The 16270-nt window shown below is 44.8% G+C and overlaps 2 protein-coding genes across 4 annotated transcripts in view; one reads left to right on the forward strand and one right to left on the reverse strand.

The window, feature by feature from the left end:
* On the reverse strand, positions 1 to 8845 carry GSTZ1 (glutathione S-transferase zeta 1). 2 transcript variants are annotated; one of them, XM_057428418.1, is made up of 9 exons: positions 8738 to 8845; positions 5705 to 5756; positions 4916 to 4983; positions 4287 to 4367; positions 3686 to 3811; positions 3072 to 3147; positions 2307 to 2359; positions 1010 to 1059; positions 1 to 393 (listed from the first exon to the last, which is right to left on the reverse strand). In XM_057428418.1, the coding sequence occupies exons 1-9, from the start codon at positions 8756 to 8758 to the stop codon at positions 267 to 269; spliced, it is 654 nt and encodes a 217-aa protein (XP_057284401.1). In that variant the 5' UTR covers positions 8759 to 8845; the 3' UTR covers positions 1 to 266. The 2 variants fall into 2 exon arrangements, with proteins under 2 accessions (XP_057284401.1, XP_057284402.1); XM_057428419.1 differs by lacking the exon at positions 8738 to 8845 and adding an exon at positions 6296 to 6411.
* The window catches only part of POMT2 (protein O-mannosyltransferase 2), a 27494-nt gene continuing 17009 nt past the window's right edge, over positions 5786 to 16270 (forward strand). The window contains exons 1-6 of one of the 2 annotated variants that reach the window (XM_057428411.1): positions 8972 to 9168; positions 9795 to 9879; positions 10701 to 10805; positions 11948 to 12056; positions 12956 to 13064; positions 14683 to 14842. In XM_057428411.1, coding sequence (XP_057284394.1) covers positions 8981 to 9168; positions 9795 to 9879; positions 10701 to 10805; positions 11948 to 12056; positions 12956 to 13064; positions 14683 to 14842 — 756 coding nt within the window. In that variant the 5' untranslated portion in view covers positions 8972 to 8980. Of the gene's footprint in view, positions 5923 to 8971; positions 9169 to 9794; positions 9880 to 10700; positions 10806 to 11947; positions 12057 to 12955; positions 13065 to 14682; positions 14843 to 16270 lie in introns of those variants that run through there. The other variant, XM_057428412.1, reaches the window with a different exon arrangement.

Raw genomic sequence — 16270 nt, forward strand, 5'->3', positions numbered from 1 at the left:
TAATTATGAATCCTTCTGGTTTAATCTGCTCCATGGAGATACATCAGATAGAAAAAAACATAGCCAGAAGTAGCTGCAAGCTTTCCAGCACAGGCATAGCTCCTGTATGTCATCCAGGCTACTTCTAGGTCTGTTCTTCTTCCCAACCAAATGAAAGTGAGGCAATAGTACTAGGGCTTCCTGATGGCACTGAAGTCCTACTCAAGCTGTAGCTGTTTTCTTCTTTGACACTCCAGCTTACTTGATTTAATGAGTAGGACAGGACTTCAAGCTCGTAGCTCTGCAGGAGTATCTGGCTGCCGGGATGGGTGGCTTACTTTGAATGCCTCTAACTCCAGGAGAGCTTTGTTTATTCTAGTTATTGTGGGATAAGGACCCATGTCCACTTTGAATCTGCAAAGGGAAAAGAATTTGTGATGAACTATGAGTTGGATAGCCAGTGCAGCAGTGAGCAGAAGAGCAGTGTGCTGTGTCTTCCCAGCATGGAAGAATCTTACAATGCAAATGTACATTTGCATTAAGAGAAAAGGTTCATCCCTGTAGGTTTAAAACCAGACGCTAGATCTTCTATCATCACTGGGCTTTACATAGTGTGCAGCACAGGGTAAGAAGGCACTATGCTTTTCCTGGAAATCATGCAACCACTATGTGCATAGGTTTAAGGCTTTCAACAAATAGATTAATATTTCCCCACTGTGCAGTGTATAAATGTAGGGCAAACAGGGAGAGAGGACATGGCAATGCAGGAAACCTTAACTTTCCTAAGGATACAGATCAGGTTTCCCCCAAGGGCCTCTGAGAAGACAGCACAGCTCCTTATTTCCAAGAACTTCCAAAAGAGACAGTATTTATGGCATAGTAAAACTAATGCAGAGAAGAATCCATAACTGGATAGGGCAGGCAGGAGGAATGCTTTTGTAACAGGCACAAGGTGCAGAAGGTAAACTCTGACAGCCCAGGACAAGGGGTAGGTGCCCTTGAAGAGTTCCTCAAGCTTAGCCTTACTTACCTTTCGGCATTGAAAACTTGAGGTACCAAGCACAGATCAGCCATTGAAACCTGTAAATGTAGCAGAGAAAAGGCGTCAGAGTATGAGCCTGTTCCGTCATTCTTCATTGTGGTGGCAGGCTTTGAGAGCAGGATAGAAATTATGGTATTAGCCAGTACAGAGGAGCTGTCATGACAATCTTGTTCTTTAATCTAGCATTAATAACATGACAGTGGTACAAGGAAAGGAACTTCATAGCAGTCACTAGTAGAAAAACCCATTAGCCTTTAGGGAGCTTCACATTTACCAGCTGATCATGACAACCTTGAGGACATGATGCTCTATGGCAACTGCCTCTGAGTAAACAAGTCTGCTGACAAGCTGCAGAGGAAGGTGATGGAAGGAGGGGAAAGTCTGCATGACTGGGAAAAGATGAGTAAATTTTGCTTGTTTGCATTGCAGGAGTATCGGGCAGCTCCTGCCAATGTCAAGACATGATACATGATAGCACCTTCAGACACAGGCCCAGGGACTCACAATCTGAAAAGAACCAAGGACAGTACAGCTAACTGCTTATCTGCACACAGGCAGCTGCCCTCACCCTACTCCCCATGTCACAAAGCCCTGGGTGCCTTTCACCAGCATAAGATCATGTAATTAGCCTTTGCCTATCAAAGGTTCCAGTTCCATAATGTTCCTACTAGACAATCCTATGCACCATAGGATAGTGCGGGACTCTTCCTTTTTTTTTTTTTTCTTAGGTCTTATAGAAAGGATCCAACTGCCTACCAAACAGGACAGAGGTCTGAGTGGCCTTTAGCTTGGCAAGGGTCAGAACAGCTTGTATGTGAGCGCTCTGAAAGCTGACCATGTTAGAATGGGTCAGACAGTGCAGAAAAATACAATACAACTTGGTTAAAGGTTCCACAGAGCAGAGCTAAGAAATGAACCTGTTTATTGAGCCAAGCTTTGACCTTATGACAGGACACTTTGAACTCCAGATCTCTTAAAGATGAAATATATATAACCTGTTTCCCCATCCTCTAGTAGCAGTCAGATCCTAGATACAGCTGCAGAATCTGGCTATCAGCAGGTTACAGGCAGGGACAAGTAAACATCTCTGTAACTATTTGCAAGTCAGTAATGGCCTAAGTAGGATCCATGCAGCTTTTTCTTACTGTGAATGCACCACATGCAACTCCAATCACAGAAGGGGGTTGTGCTGTGTCTCCACAACTAATTTTCTTTCTTATTTTATGGAATACATACTGGGCTTGTCAGTTCTCCAGTGGTTTATAATGTTTGCTCAGATACTTACTTCATCCCCCACACAGTAGTGCCCAGCAGTGTGCTGCAGAATCTGCTCAAGTGCTGTCAAGAAAGGTGGTACACTGGTGTGAGACATTAGGAACTCATTTGAAAGGGACACCAAAGACCCTTCACACTGGGCATTATGAACAAAGGCATTTTAATCCTGAGTATGAAAAATGGGCAATTTGGGGCAGAGCCTAAAAGGAACAGAAATCTTACAACAATATGGGAGTTTTCAGGATCAGTTTGGGTCTGTCCAGAAGAGAAGATGGGCCTGCCACTGCAGCACATGTGGGAAAAGGTTTTGAGGAAACAAAAAGCACCCTATTTCTCCTGGGGAGGTAAAAAAATACTGTGCTACGTACTAGATTCTGTGGGAGTTTGCCATCAGATACCTTTTGTCTGATTACAAAAGCATATAAATACAGATTGACATGACAGAACTTTTAAGCAAAAGGTACTAGTTTGGGAGCAGCTGGGTGGAAAGAAGTGCTGTCAGCCCTTGTGCTTCACGGACAATCAACTGCTGTGGTGCATAGGATGACCCCAGGCTTCCCCTCTTCCATATGCAGCAGTGGAAGCACCCTATGGACAGCACCTTTCCTCTGAGAGCTTGAAGAACAACCAATCCTTAGGAAGGAACTCTGGGCAGGAAGAGTGCCGTCACTGCACCAGCCCAGGGAGATCTGTTTTTCTGCTTGTAGAGGAAAGTAGGACCCTAGCAGTGCAGCATTTTGAAGAGCCAGTTGATATTTTTGGACATGGGACTTGCCTTGAAAGCCAGACGCAATGCAGTTCTGAGCCCATTCAGTTTTTTTCTCCCCTATTTGTTTCAGGACATTCAGGTTCTGCAAAGATAAGCAATCTCAAGGTTAGATTGACTGCTGCTGGCAGGATCTTGCCCACTGCCTCATCCAGTGGAAGAGAAGGGAGATAAGTTGCCAAGTCTGAACCCCCAGCCCGAGTTCAGCCTGCTAGGTCAGCCCTGACCTCACCCTCACCAAATCAGGCACCCTGCTGTACCTCTGATTTGGGACTGTCCTTCTGTAACAGCTGCCAGGGTATCTATCCCTTTGCCTCTGCCCTTTGGGTTGTCAGTTGTCTTCCCCCTAAAACATCGTAGACCCAGCAGTGGAACCATATGGGTTCAGCTGTTTCTGGAAAGAACCCTGGGGTGCTACAGATTTTCTTTGCAGGAAATAACTATATTGTTGCCATTGGCAGATCAGGCAGAGGCTAAGCAGAGACTTCATCTGCCAACAGTCTTAAGGTCTGCCACACTACTGGCTGGCAACAATTTAAAGATACTGAATTTTTCAGAGGTATTGCAGACTCCTGGATACCCATCCTGGCTTTTCCATTTGCACGGATATGACAAGACAATACCTGGAGTGGCTGAATGCCGGAAACAATGTGATCAGCAATCATTCTGACTTGAGCTCTCTTCTTTGGGTCTTGGGGCAGGAGCCTGGGGGTAGGATGGGTGTCTTCTAGGTAATGAATTATAGCTAGCTGTAATTAACAAAGAGGTAAAGGGAGATTATTGGAAAGATAAGGAAAAGCTCACTTTCTTAGTACCTGGGGAAGGGTTGCTGATCCAAGAGAATACAACGGCTTTTTCATGAAGTTTGTTACTGATCCAAGCAACAGAATATCCCTTTTGATGTCCACTTGTGGCCTTCTTGTCATTTAGCCCAGCTGTAATTTCAGGCAAACCTGGCATGGCCATTTAAGTCAGACTATAAATTGTTTAGTGAAAAGTAGAGTTACAAACCAAAGCTGAATTGAGCTTACCATCATGACAGGAATTTCCCAGCAGAGTCTATGTGCTATTTCTGCCCCCAAGTGGGTTTGTTTATCATAAATCACACCTCTTTTCCAATGCACAAATGAGAGTGTGCAGGGAAAAGATGGGGCAGAGCCATCCCCTCCAGACTGGGCAGCAGGCTGGACTGAACGGTTAACAGGGATGTAGCTGGTAACTCACCGACTGAGAAAGGGTGATGCCATCAATTTTCAAGGCTGGTACTTGCTGCATTGGATTCACTGCCTTGAATTCAGCAGAAAACTGTGGAAACAAACCCTGAGATTACTGCAACAAGAAATTCTTCTGTGTTTTCTTTCTCTAAACCAACCCAGTTATTTTTTTTTTTTTTAACCTGGCTTTTCTTTCTACCTCAGTATTAATATTTGCAGTACTATTAGCTGTATTGATAGCCTCCAGCAAACTCACTGGGGCTCAGGGATCTGCATCCAGGGCCAGACTTCCTTACCTCTTGATAAACTGTCAATACAAGCCCAGGATGGGTGGTACTGCAGCAGTGTCATTATTACTGTTACTGTTCTTCATCTTAGCCCATACTGGCACATCATGCTGGTGGTGCTACTAGGCGCACAACTCCCCACTATGGCCCCCCGAGGAATATCTATTCTGGCAACCCACCCTTTCCTTTGGCAGGCCCTCTGAGAGGCTCAACTGGCTACAACTATGAATTACAGAGAAGCGGCGAGGAATTCAGTGACTTCGCCTGTGAACTTTCTAGTGCTAATCGCAACTCGTCTCATGATCCCCAAGTTCACTACCCCTGGATAAAGCAATGGTAGATATACCCTTACCTGCTGCCCCCCATCCTTGAGGAGGTTCACTGGCACCAGGTCATACGAAATCCCTTTCAGAGCAAGTGCTAGGGAGAGCAGAGTATACAGCTTCAGACAGGCACAGAGACCAGTTTAATTGATAACGGACTCAGGGAAATGCTACCATCTCCATGTGAAGAAAGAATGGTGTTTAAACCAAAAAAGACCCTATCCTTCAAGAAAAGTGTCCTCAGTCCACTGAGAAGCTAGTGCTCTGGCAAATAAAGGACCAAAGCACTAAAGATCAGTACTGGTAAAACAAGTGCATTTTCCAGCATAAGCTTTGCCACTCTTTGCAGCACAGCCTGTCCTGATTTGGCTTAGAGAAGGCAGGGAGCTCTGTGCTCACCTGCAAAACGTTGCTTGTCTCAGTACAAACAGGGACCGTTCCCAGCCCTGCTCAGCAATCAAGACCTTGCAATTTCAAGACCAGAGTCTGAGGCAGTTATCTCTGTAAAAACAAAGTGCAGGGCCCCTCTAGAAAATGTGGAAGAAACAGCCCTCTGCATCACATTGGTTTTACAAAGCAATTATTTCCCTCTTAGCTGCAGGCTGAACAAAGCCCTCCTGTCTATTCTCCTTTCCCCCCCCCCCCGCCCCCGTTCCAGGTGAAGTGTGACATTCCCTTTCCTCCCATTGGGGAAAGTGCCTCACTGTTCCGGGTTCATGTTTGCTGTTCTCTCAATAAGTGATCGATTAATCAGATTAGTGAAGGGGAGGATACTGCAAAAGCACCAAGACAACGAAAGAGAGATCACTAGATCTTACCGATTCTCACTCTCCAAGAGCAGGAGCTTCGGAAATAGCTATAAAGTATTGGCTGAGAACAGAGAGATAGAGTGGTTATTTGGTGAGAACACCCTAGTTTGTAAGCAGAACAACACATGAACAGAAGACATTTCAAGAACTGTAAAACAGAGAAGCACAATGCTTTGGGGAGAGAAGGCTCCTTTCTGAAAGTGGCTGTTCCTGTTTTGGGTGTACAGGTAATATCACTGTCTTTCACGTTGGCCCTCTGAATATTTAGTTACACCTGATGTTTCCAGCAGTGCGCAAGTGTCCTTAGAATTCTTTCTTACAAAGCTTTCCTCTTTGTTCCTACTGGATATTGCTGACTTCTATCCCATCTTAGATCTTTGAAACAAATTCCCCACACACTGTGACAAGCACCCGCACTGAGCGTTGGCGTGCCATTAAGACAGCTTTTCCAGCTATTGAGGGCAGGGCCAGGCCTCTTTCCAAACAAGAAGAGCTCCTGCTGTTTGAGACTAAGGCCAAGAAGGCACACAATTCATCTCTACTTTATCTCTAGCATTGAGGCAGCTTTCCCAGACGCTTCCACCTTGTCCAAGCTCTCACCTTTTCAGATGCCATGGTCAGTGCGTGCAATCTACTCCACGAAATAGAACCAACCTTTTCACTTTCCCTTTTAACTCGGTGGAAATGGGGGAAGGTTTATCTCATAAAGCCAATGGGAAAGGACTGTGCTCACAAATCCGCACCCAGAACACAAAAACCAGCCAGTTAGATTCAATCTTGAGCAACAGCAGTCAGCTGCATCCACATCCTGCTGTAGCCCAGTCCTGATATCAGAACCATTAACCAGCTCTGAGTTTGGAAGCATATTTAGGAACAACCCTTATCTCCCTAGCTGTTTGTCCAGAAACAAATAAGGTATCTAGAGAGCCTGTCAGGTTCCCAGCAGTTGCCAGTGCAGAAATATAGATTGCCCTGGGAAACAAAACACGGAAACTGAAGCCACATGCAGAATTTCTGTTTTACTAGGGAACCACTGCCAGCTCTCTGAACAGGGACTGCCTTTACCCCTATAGCCCTCCTCCCATTAGTACTAGCAGGTGCTGATGGTTTTCTATGTTGCAGGTCTGTGAGAGGCTGCTACTCTGCTCCCAGGCCAACTTTGTGCATAATACAAAGCTGTCTTCTTTCCACACAGGAAACTGGTATTCATGCGTGTCTCTTTCTCTGTATCTCCACCCTCCCAAAATGCATAGAAATGATACCAGAGACTGACAGCAAGGCAGAAAAAGGAAGGGATATCCTCACTGACAGGCTATCTTGTCAACAGAAAACCAGAGACACCCTGAGGATCTCTATGCTCCAGCGCCCTGTAAACTTGATGCTTCTTTTACAGTGTAGATTGGTTCAAACTACTTTAAACAAGGTATGCATTTGATTAAATTAGTGTAGTTGAAGTTTACTGGAGAAATGGCTTTTAAGTGAGGAGGGAAGCGATGCCAGTATTGACACCACTTTCATATACAAGGTTATTTACTGGTTTTCTTTAATTCTCTTCTTCTGGAACCTGGGCATTAGAAATCTTAGCTGTGCCTTTTATTTTCAAATGTCCAGCCTGCTGGCCTGCAGGGAAAGAAACATAAACTGTAACATCAAAAGGGAAACACAGAGCATTCATGACATGCTATTTTTACTTGTTTTCCCTGGGGACCTTGCTGATTTTTTTTAGCTCAGAAACTCATGTCCTTCACCACATCTGTTTCAGACTCTGTCCTCTCAGCTGGCAGAGACATTTATCCTGATCTCTTAGTGTTCTTTGTTGTTTTTGCAGCCTGTGCTAAATTGTGCTAAGCTAATTGCTTTGCTCTATGATTTCAAGGCCCTGAGGGATCTCACCAAAAAAGAACACAGAAAAACAACTAATCCTTTAGCTGGGAAATGTGTCTCCAGAGGCTGGGGCCTGGAGTGATTGCTTAAGTTTATGCTGTTTTGCTCCCTGCAGAAGGGCAGACCACAGACAGAACAATCAGCTAAGGAAAGACTACAGACAATGAGTGTTTTGTTCTCAGTGGACAGGTTTGCTGAGACACAGTGACATTCTATCTAGTCTTCCCTGGAGGAAGAGCTGAGCACAGGCTAGGGAAGTAATGGGGAAGAACTGTCTCCACTTACAACCTCATGAAGTACGGGGTTCTAAGCGGAGTTAATCCCCTTAAGCTGCAGGTTAGACTGGTTGGAACCGGGAAGATAGGAGGACAAATTTGCTTGATGTCTACTAAGATTTCTGCTTTCACTTCCAACTTCAGGGCTGCACTGAGGAAAATTTGGGCCCAAGGCCCAGTCCTGAGTAAAAATCTGGGAAATGCATTTCACTGATGAGGAAGACAGAAGAGACACCCTTAACTTTGTGTGTGTAGCTCTCAGGTTTCCAAACCTGTCTGCTTTAGTATGGTTTCTGGATACCAGCCTCTTTCCAGCCTGTATTTGGGATGCACTTGGAAACACAAAATCTTTTTTTCACCTGTTTCTTGAGACACGAGGGAGAAAACTGCTCCTTGGAGGCTTGCACAGGGGAAACTTCAGTGTCTGAAAGGCAGTGCTTGTATTATGCTGGGTTAAAACGAGAAGGCATAAGCAGGAATGGGTTTCTGTATCCCTTCAGGAGGTGTTGACATTAACAGCTCAACTACTACAATCAGTTAACTTACTACTGTAAGCAACCACCACCACTGCTTTGAAAAGCATTAGTTTTATTTAGAGTGCGCGCAAATTCCTTGCTTTCCACTGAGACACAGAGCTGGGTGAGGCCGGGACTGCGCGAACCTGTTTAACAGACGCCGTACAAGGCGGTGCAGGCCTCGCGGTCACCGCCACCCCGGGCAGCCCGGGCCAGCAGAACCCGCACCGCGCAAGGCCCGGCCCTGCCGGCCCAGACCAGAACGCCTCCGCGCCAAGCCTCGCTTCCTCTATCTCTGGCCCAGCCACAGACCTCGCTCCCTTCCCGCCCGGCGGGCACGTTCCGCAGAGAGCGCAGAATCCGCGTACCTTGGGTGCGGCAGCGATCATCCTGCTCCCCGACCCTCCGCGGGTGCTGCAGTGTGGGCCCCGCCCCGGCAGGGCCCTCCCTTCGCCCGCGGGCTCGACCGCGGGCTCGACCGCGGGCTCGACCGCTGCCGCTGCAGGACTACATCTCCATGCGTGCCCCGCGGCCTGTTCGCCCGCCCCGGACTCCGTACCCTGGGCTGCGCCGCTCCCGGCCCCGGTGCTGCGAGTAGCACAGCCCTGCTGATGCCGGCAGCGGGGAGAGGCCAGGCCGAACCGGGCCCTCCGCGGCAGCGGGAGCTCCGGGAGCCCAGCCGGCTGCCGCCACACTCCGCAGCCCCTCCTGCAGCGGCTCGCCCGGCGGCGCTGGCCCTCGTCACCCTCCTCAGCTTCGCCTCCCGCTTCCACCGCCTGGCGGAGCCGCCACACGTCTGGTACGGGCCGGGGCGGGGTCTGTGCCCGGGATCAACGGGCCTAGCCCGGGCCGGGCCAAGCCCGTTTGTGGGTGGGTGTCTGCCGCCTCTCCCTAGAACAGAGATCATCCAGCACGTCCCAGCTTCCAGCCTGCGCCCCGCTTCCCCGCCCCTGCCATGGCCGGCTGGGAAGACGATCGTGTTTATTGTAGGCGGGTGGTGGGGCGGGATCCAGGCGGTGAGGGCCGTGAAGAAGCATTGTGCTCTCTGGCCAGCCCGCTGCCGGCTTCGGCCTCGCTCCCGTTCCCGGCGCTGCTCTCAGGACGTGTTACAGGGGGAAGGCCCACTACTGAACAGGCATCTCTGGGGATCTGTGGATTGCAGGCTGACTTTTTAACACCCGTTATCACAGTTTGGAATCGAAAGGGTAGGCTAGAGATTGTGAAGTGCCAGTATCAAACCCTTTAAAAAGGACCCTGCCTTAAATATCTGAAGTACTACTCATGATTTCCCAGTGAATTTAGTGCACTGTCTCATTTCCAGTGTATGGCACATATCCTGAATGATGAAAAGCATAAGTAAGATGCTTCTTGGGTTTTTTACTGTCTTCATCATTATAGCAGCTTTTTTCATTTGTTTGTTTTTAGTTGGGATGAAACTCATTTTGGGAAGATGGGAAGTTACTACATTAATCGGACCTTCTTCTTTGATGTCCATCCCCCTTTAGGGAAGGTAAACTGCTCTTCTGTTACATGTCTTAGAATCTACAGGAATACGCTAACAAAAGTATTCCCCTTCTTGTTGAAGGATATAATGAACACCAGTAGCACTCCTAACTGTTGTTGGTGTCATGGTAATCTGCATTCTGTAGCCAGAACCTCAACTTGCCTATTATCTTTTTAATGAAAATACTCTGAATATGGGAAAACAGAACAGTGTTGCGTGTTCAGTATTTGAAAGGCTTGAAATAAAATAATTTCATGGTTTGGAGGGGATGTGTCATAGAAGCCTGCAGTTCAAAGGAACCAAACAGTTCCCCATAGCTTATGTACAAGTGAGATTCTTACCCTGAAAAGGAAAGGACCTGAAAGAACCCTGAAAGCCTTGCCTTGCAATTCTGTAGTCAAAGAACTTGTTCTAGCAACAATGTGCAGTATTGATGAAGGTGTCTCCTGCCTTGTAAAGGTTATCTTCCTGTCAGGCTGAGCCTCCTTAAACTATAGGAATAGGGAGCTATGAGAGAATCTACAGAGACAGAATTGTCTTTGCTAAATCCTCCACCTGGTATTTCTCTTGAGCTTCATTCCTTATAGTCAGCAGCCAAAGTCCTGAGCCCTTCTGATCTTGCCTTTAGACAAAGGTCAATATGTATGTGTATGAATTCTGTACATAGACTCTTGTTTGAATTACGCGTCTGAATTAAGTATCTTCTTATCCTCTCTTATTCTCTGGGTGGAACTTGGCTTCTATAAAAATCTTGCCTGCTGCTGGCTTGGATATTCCTTCCTCCAGTGACATTTCCCTGACCAGTTTTTTTGACCTTTCCTCTTCAGATGCTGATTGGACTCGCTGGCTACCTTAGTGGATATGATGGTACATTTCCTTTCCAAAAGCCAGGGGACAGATATGAGCAGCACAACTACGTGGGAATGAGAGGGGTAAGGCTCTACAGGCTGGTGTCAAGCTGTTCAGCTCTCCTGTGCTTTTCAGTACAGAGTCTTATGTCATAAGAAGAGCTCTCCTGGATCAGAACAGAGGTCTTTTTAGCCTTGTGCCTTGTCTTTAAGCTCTTTGGAAAAGTGGTAGTGGTTGTATTGTGAATAACTCTTAATGTCTGGCTATGAGAGGCTAGACAGGTAAGAAAGTAAGGTGATTATTGAGGCTAACTCTTTTCTAATTAGTGGGACCACTCCTGAGTGTGACAGATATCTTGCCTGTTCTGCAAAGGGAACATTGCTGAACTTGGGCTTCTGTTCACTCTGTTGTGCCTGGCTGCTCTTCTGAGGGAAGCCAAGGATGTCAAAAAGCCAGGATCATCCACTGCCATCTGCAGTTGCCATCACCAGTGACACTGAGCTAGTAAGCTTATGGAGCAGGGGGGGAAATTCAGAGTGGTATTCTATCTGAAATCCTGACTGTACTGCTATCTAGGAAGACCAAGAGCTGTAAAACTGGCAGTGGATAGCACAAGCCAATAGAAGAAACAGTGGCCAATTGCTAGTGCCTAGAAGAAAAAAACCTGGAAAAGCGTATTTTCTTGGTGTAGTTACTGGGTCTCCAGCAATTTATGGTTCTAGATTTCCTTGAACCAAAGGTGGGAGAAGTGCTGGAACCAGACATTAAAGAGAACAGATTTTACTGTGATGCTGCTGTCTTTTGTTTTGATTTCTGTTCTTCCTCTTCTGACTATCCTTGGTCTCATTTGTGTAGGGGAGGTGATACTGGTCTGCTAAAGATGTAAGTTACGGGTGTATTTTGTTCTTAGATTTCATATTCTGGTATCTTGTTAGATTAAGTATGGGGGATGTGTAGTGCACCTACTTGACATATCTTTTTATAACTATGTGATGCATTCTAGTAAGAGAGTTGCTACTGACAGCTCTGCAGAACAGGCTAAGCAGCTGTCCTAATCTGAGCAGTATCTTTGTTCATTTGGCTTTTATCTGATGTTCTCAAGTGAGTCAGTTCAGCTACTGCAGCATCTCCTGTTGTTGGTATGAGTGGAAGATGAAGGAAGAGAAACGGGAGTAGTAATCACCCTGGGGAGGATTATAACTTCTTTCATTATCTTTTCCTGCAGTTCTGTGCTTTTCTTGGCTCCTGCCTGGTTCCATTGGTCTACCTCACAGTGCTGGAACTGTCAAAGTCACTGCCAGCAGCCTTACTCACAGCTTTCATCCTTATTTTTGGTAGGTGTTCCTGCTACAGCAAAATTAAGCAGGTTAATTGTTAAGAAAATCTAATTTCTGCATTATCGTGTGTTACCTAGCCAGTGGATATTAGGGTTAACGAAAGAGATTGCCAAAAGCAGAGTGATTCTGCTGTATGTATATGAAGCTTTTTAATTGATGGTCCCCTTGAGAATTTTACAACCTTTTTTAGTTCATAGGTACTTCTGTTATCTGAATGACCACAGCATTAGATTACATTTTGCCTCAATGCTATGAATTTTTGTAAGACAGACAGGAATGATTTTGCCCAGAAGTGAAATACTGATGTCTCGCATATGAATTATAGAGGTATTTAACAACATTACTGGGGAAGAGTTCACAGTAAGAAATGAATAAAGTTCCTTGTTGAATTGAGCCAGGTGGAGAAATTAACATTACAGGTGGAGAAACCCAGACTGGGTTTTGTGAGGACACATGGATACTGAGGCATGGAGACTTAAAATGCTCAAGTCATTATTTTTTTTTTTAATAGGTAACATCTGAAAAATGACTGTTCCTTTAGCATCTGCTGGCACCTTGCTGGTGCCTTAGTAGGTAGAGCATTGCTATCTGTAACACTTTCCAACTGAATGTGGAAGTTAGCAGCACTTCCCAAATGGTGTTTCATAGATACTGTTCTACCGTGTGTTTTTGTGAATTTTCTGTTTGTTTTGTTGGTGTTTTATGTTTTGTTGTTGTTGTTTGGGTTTTTTTTTGTATTTGTTACTCAAGTAGAAGTTGAAATATTCTGATCTGCTGCTGTTTCTAAAATTTCCTTTATTCCCCTTGTCCTCACTACGCTGAGGAAACTGGCTTTCTGCAATCCTGGATTCACTTTGGAACTACAAGCCTTTCTGACGTTGTGTATCTCTTTGCAGATACAGGCTGTATTACTTTGTCTCAGTATATTCTGCTGGATCCCATTCTAATGTTCTTCCTTATGGGAGCTGTTCTGAGTATGGTGAAATGTAACAGCTGTGCGGATAGGTAAGATAAAGATAATTTTGTTAAATTACGGGTACTCAGCTTTGTCACAGATGACGTATTAGGACATGTTTGCCACTTGGTAGTCTGGGTGAATTGCTGATAGGTGATCACTTCAGGAAATTTGGAGTTGAAAATGGCTTATGGTTGGGGAGAAGAATTTTAGCATGAGGATTTGTGAAACTAGGGAGAAAGTATCATGGCTGGGGTAAACTAAGAGAGATACATAGATTATTTTAGTGTGAAAGGAAATTTATAGAGCTGTGAATCTTGAAGATGAATGTTAAAGCTTTTTAAGGCTTGACTGGAAAGAAGGCTAGTGTAGAGTTTTGTAGGTCAGAGAAGAAGGAATGAAAGATGGATGTAACGTGTTCAAGGCTTTGGTCCTTAATGACAGAAAATATGAATTTGTTGTCTTGAACCAGTTGCTTTGTCTCCAGGCTAGAGAAACACAGCTTGTCTGTGACTGTAATCTTATAAGCACTTAGAAAATCTTGTTAGCTGAGGCAAGTAGTATAATTTATTTGGTTTAGAAGAATTGGTACCAAAAACTTGAGGAAAGTATAGCCAGAACATTTCTGAACAAAGTAGTCAAAATTGCTGAGGGTACTTGCTACAGACCAGTCCGGAGGGGAATGGTGATTTATAGGGTATGTCAAATGGCTTCTTTGTGGCTGGGCTGCACAGAGTAATTTCCCCATAATGCATTCAGAATTCAAAGACATAAAAGCTTAGCATATTGTGTTATGTATGAGCAATTTTTGTTTCATGAAATGCTCAAGAACTGATCACATCAATCTTGGTGTGACTGTGGAACACATGGCTGAAATACAGCCTGCAGTGTCATGTAGGGCCGTCCAAGGCCATCCTCATCTATAACACATACCCAAGGAAGTGCAAGCTCTGAGTTATAGGGCAATGTTTGATCAGTTCTGTGTGCCTTAACCTGAACTTATTTCTCATATTTTGAGAGCTAATCCTGTTTTCAAACTAGTTGATTTTATGCAAGTTAAGCCAGCTGTAGCTATTGTGTTGCTTAGCAGGTCATGGGGATTTTGGCTAGTTGCAGTACAAACATCAAGGCATCAGGAGTCAGTAGGAAGAGGGTTTTAAATTTTACTGTAATATTTTTGCATCTTTTCTCTGTGGTTCAATTTTAGTTTAATTTTTAATTTGTTTGCTTTTTGCTTTGGGTAGATGTTTTCCACTATGGCCTTTCTGCTTTAGGGAAAGTAGTTACTCTTTTTCTCCTGTTGTCCCCCATGTCCTTAGCTTTCTGAGAGAATTAAGTTTACATTTTATGGAGCAGAAGTCCTGTTTCTGTTTTCAGACCTTCCACATGTCAGTCTTTCTTCACACTAGTATTTTAGCTTATACCTGGTGTCTCTGCTTTCTTCCTTAAAAGGAAGGTTTAGGGCTGCCTTCACAAGCCTGTATCTGAAGCCGGTGTCCTTGCATCATTCTAAAATGAATGAGAAACTTGTCTGTCTTTTCCTCATGGGCTCCTGAGAAGATGGAATGTAATTTTGCAGGGTAACTGATTTGCTGTTTATTTTCCTGATTGCAGATGCTGGTACGTGTAGTCATCAGTTACTCACTGAGTGTTCTATCTGTTCTGCAGGCCATTTTCTGCCTCCTGGTGGTTCTGGATGAGTCTCACTGGCATGAACCTTGCTGGAGCAATGGGGGTAAAGTTTGTGGGCCTTTTCGTAGTCCTCTTGGTTGGCCTGAACACAATGCATGACCTATGGGACTTGCTGGGGAACCTCAGCCTGTCACTGGTGAGTGTCAAAACCTTTTCTTTATGTTAAGGGTTTCTTTGTTTTGTTTGCTTTATGATTCCCCTAGTCTTTGACAGCCCTGTAACTAGCAGTACTCCGTCTGTACAAACAGGGCTATCTGAGGTGGGCGATGCTAATTAAAGATGAAGGTTATAATGGAAAAACTATTGCCATACATTTGAAAAAAAAACAAACCAAGAAAAACCACAACCCGAACATGCTTTAGCAGGGTATAATGTCATAAGAGCACAGCAAAAAAGTCATTTTTTTTCCCCAGATAAACTATTTCCTTTCCAGTTGGATGAATTTTATTTCAGTCTAGGCTAAAAATGGTCATTGGGAATGGCTGTACAATGGCCCAAAGCAAGATGTTGTCCAGCACTGTTACCTGACCTTCTGAGGAGCACATGCTACCTGGCAGACAGCCATGTCATGCAGCACTGAGTTTGCATAAGCAGTGCAAGCTCTGGCTCTGCCTCATGAGAATATGGGGGCATGGGCCGTATAGCAGTAGTGTGCTATAGTCTGTCATCAGTCATAGGAATGCTCTGTAACTTGCATTCTCCATAGCCAGTCCTGAGGATGAAAGCAGCTATAGCCTGCTTGATTTCACACACATGTAGTTCTTACAAGCTGTAAGTTTGCTAGTGTGTTTGAGTGCCTTGTTCTAATATTGCATTTTGTATTTTGGGACTGTGAAATCTGCTGTTTGGAGAAATACCTTTATGTTCCATTTGTTGTCTTGCAACCAGCAGGAAAATAAATTCTCCAAGCACATATTTTAAAAGATGTTCAGTTCTCCTCTTGTCTCAGCCTTTTCTGAAGCTTAAATTCTGTTTCTTTCACTTATGTTTTTTTTCCTGTTTGTCTCATAAACAGTGGGGGTACTGGGGGACTTCTATTGCCACTGTGTGATTTGTTTTCTCTGATTAATGTGAATCAATATGGGCTGCAAAGATGCAGTGTTCCAGCTCTGGAGAAGCACTTCTTGAGCAAAGTCAGTTAATTGCATTTGAAATTGAACAAATCCATCATGTCTAAGCTTTCTGCGAGCAGACAGCTGCACAGTGATTTCATCTGTGCTGCTGGCAGGAAAGGCAGCAAGCCCCTGAGTGTTAGAATATGTAAAGAAATTTACTCCAGAAGGTAGATGCTCTCTGAATAACTCTTTGGCAACCTTGGTGCTTGAGGAGAGGAAGAGAGGGGAAAAAAAGTGACGATTAAACCTCTGAAAGCCTGAATAACTTATCTCTGCATTTGTTAGAAAACTACTCATGATTATTTACGTGCAATGTTTTGGGGACTAATTTGGTTTCTAGAATGCTCAGCTTATCTTGGTCCACTGTTCTGTTTTGCTCTATGCTTTCAGTTGCATTTTCTTTTTTGATTTTGCATTGAAGTCTGTAGTTAGAGAAAAACTTTTCACAA

Source organism: Pezoporus wallicus, unplaced genomic scaffold (genome assembly GCF_028554395.1).
Source record: "Pezoporus wallicus isolate ANWC-B61680 ecotype Strahan unplaced genomic scaffold, APGP_CSIRO_Pwel_v1 contig_3486, whole genome shotgun sequence".
Lineage (NCBI taxonomy): Eukaryota > Metazoa > Chordata > Aves > Psittaciformes > Psittacidae > Pezoporus > Pezoporus wallicus.

Coding starts and splice junctions, on each gene's coding strand:
- GSTZ1 (XM_057428418.1), bottom strand. CDS start 8,758: ATGATCGCTGCCGCACCCAAG. Junction 4,368..4,915: donor TCAAGGATGGGGGGCAGCAG/GTAAGGGTATAT, acceptor TTGTTTCCACAG/TTTTCTGCTGAATTCAAGGC. Junction 3,812..4,286: donor GCATCACCCTTTCTCAGTCG/GTGAGTTACCAG, acceptor TGTTAATTACAG/CTAGCTATAATTCATTACCT.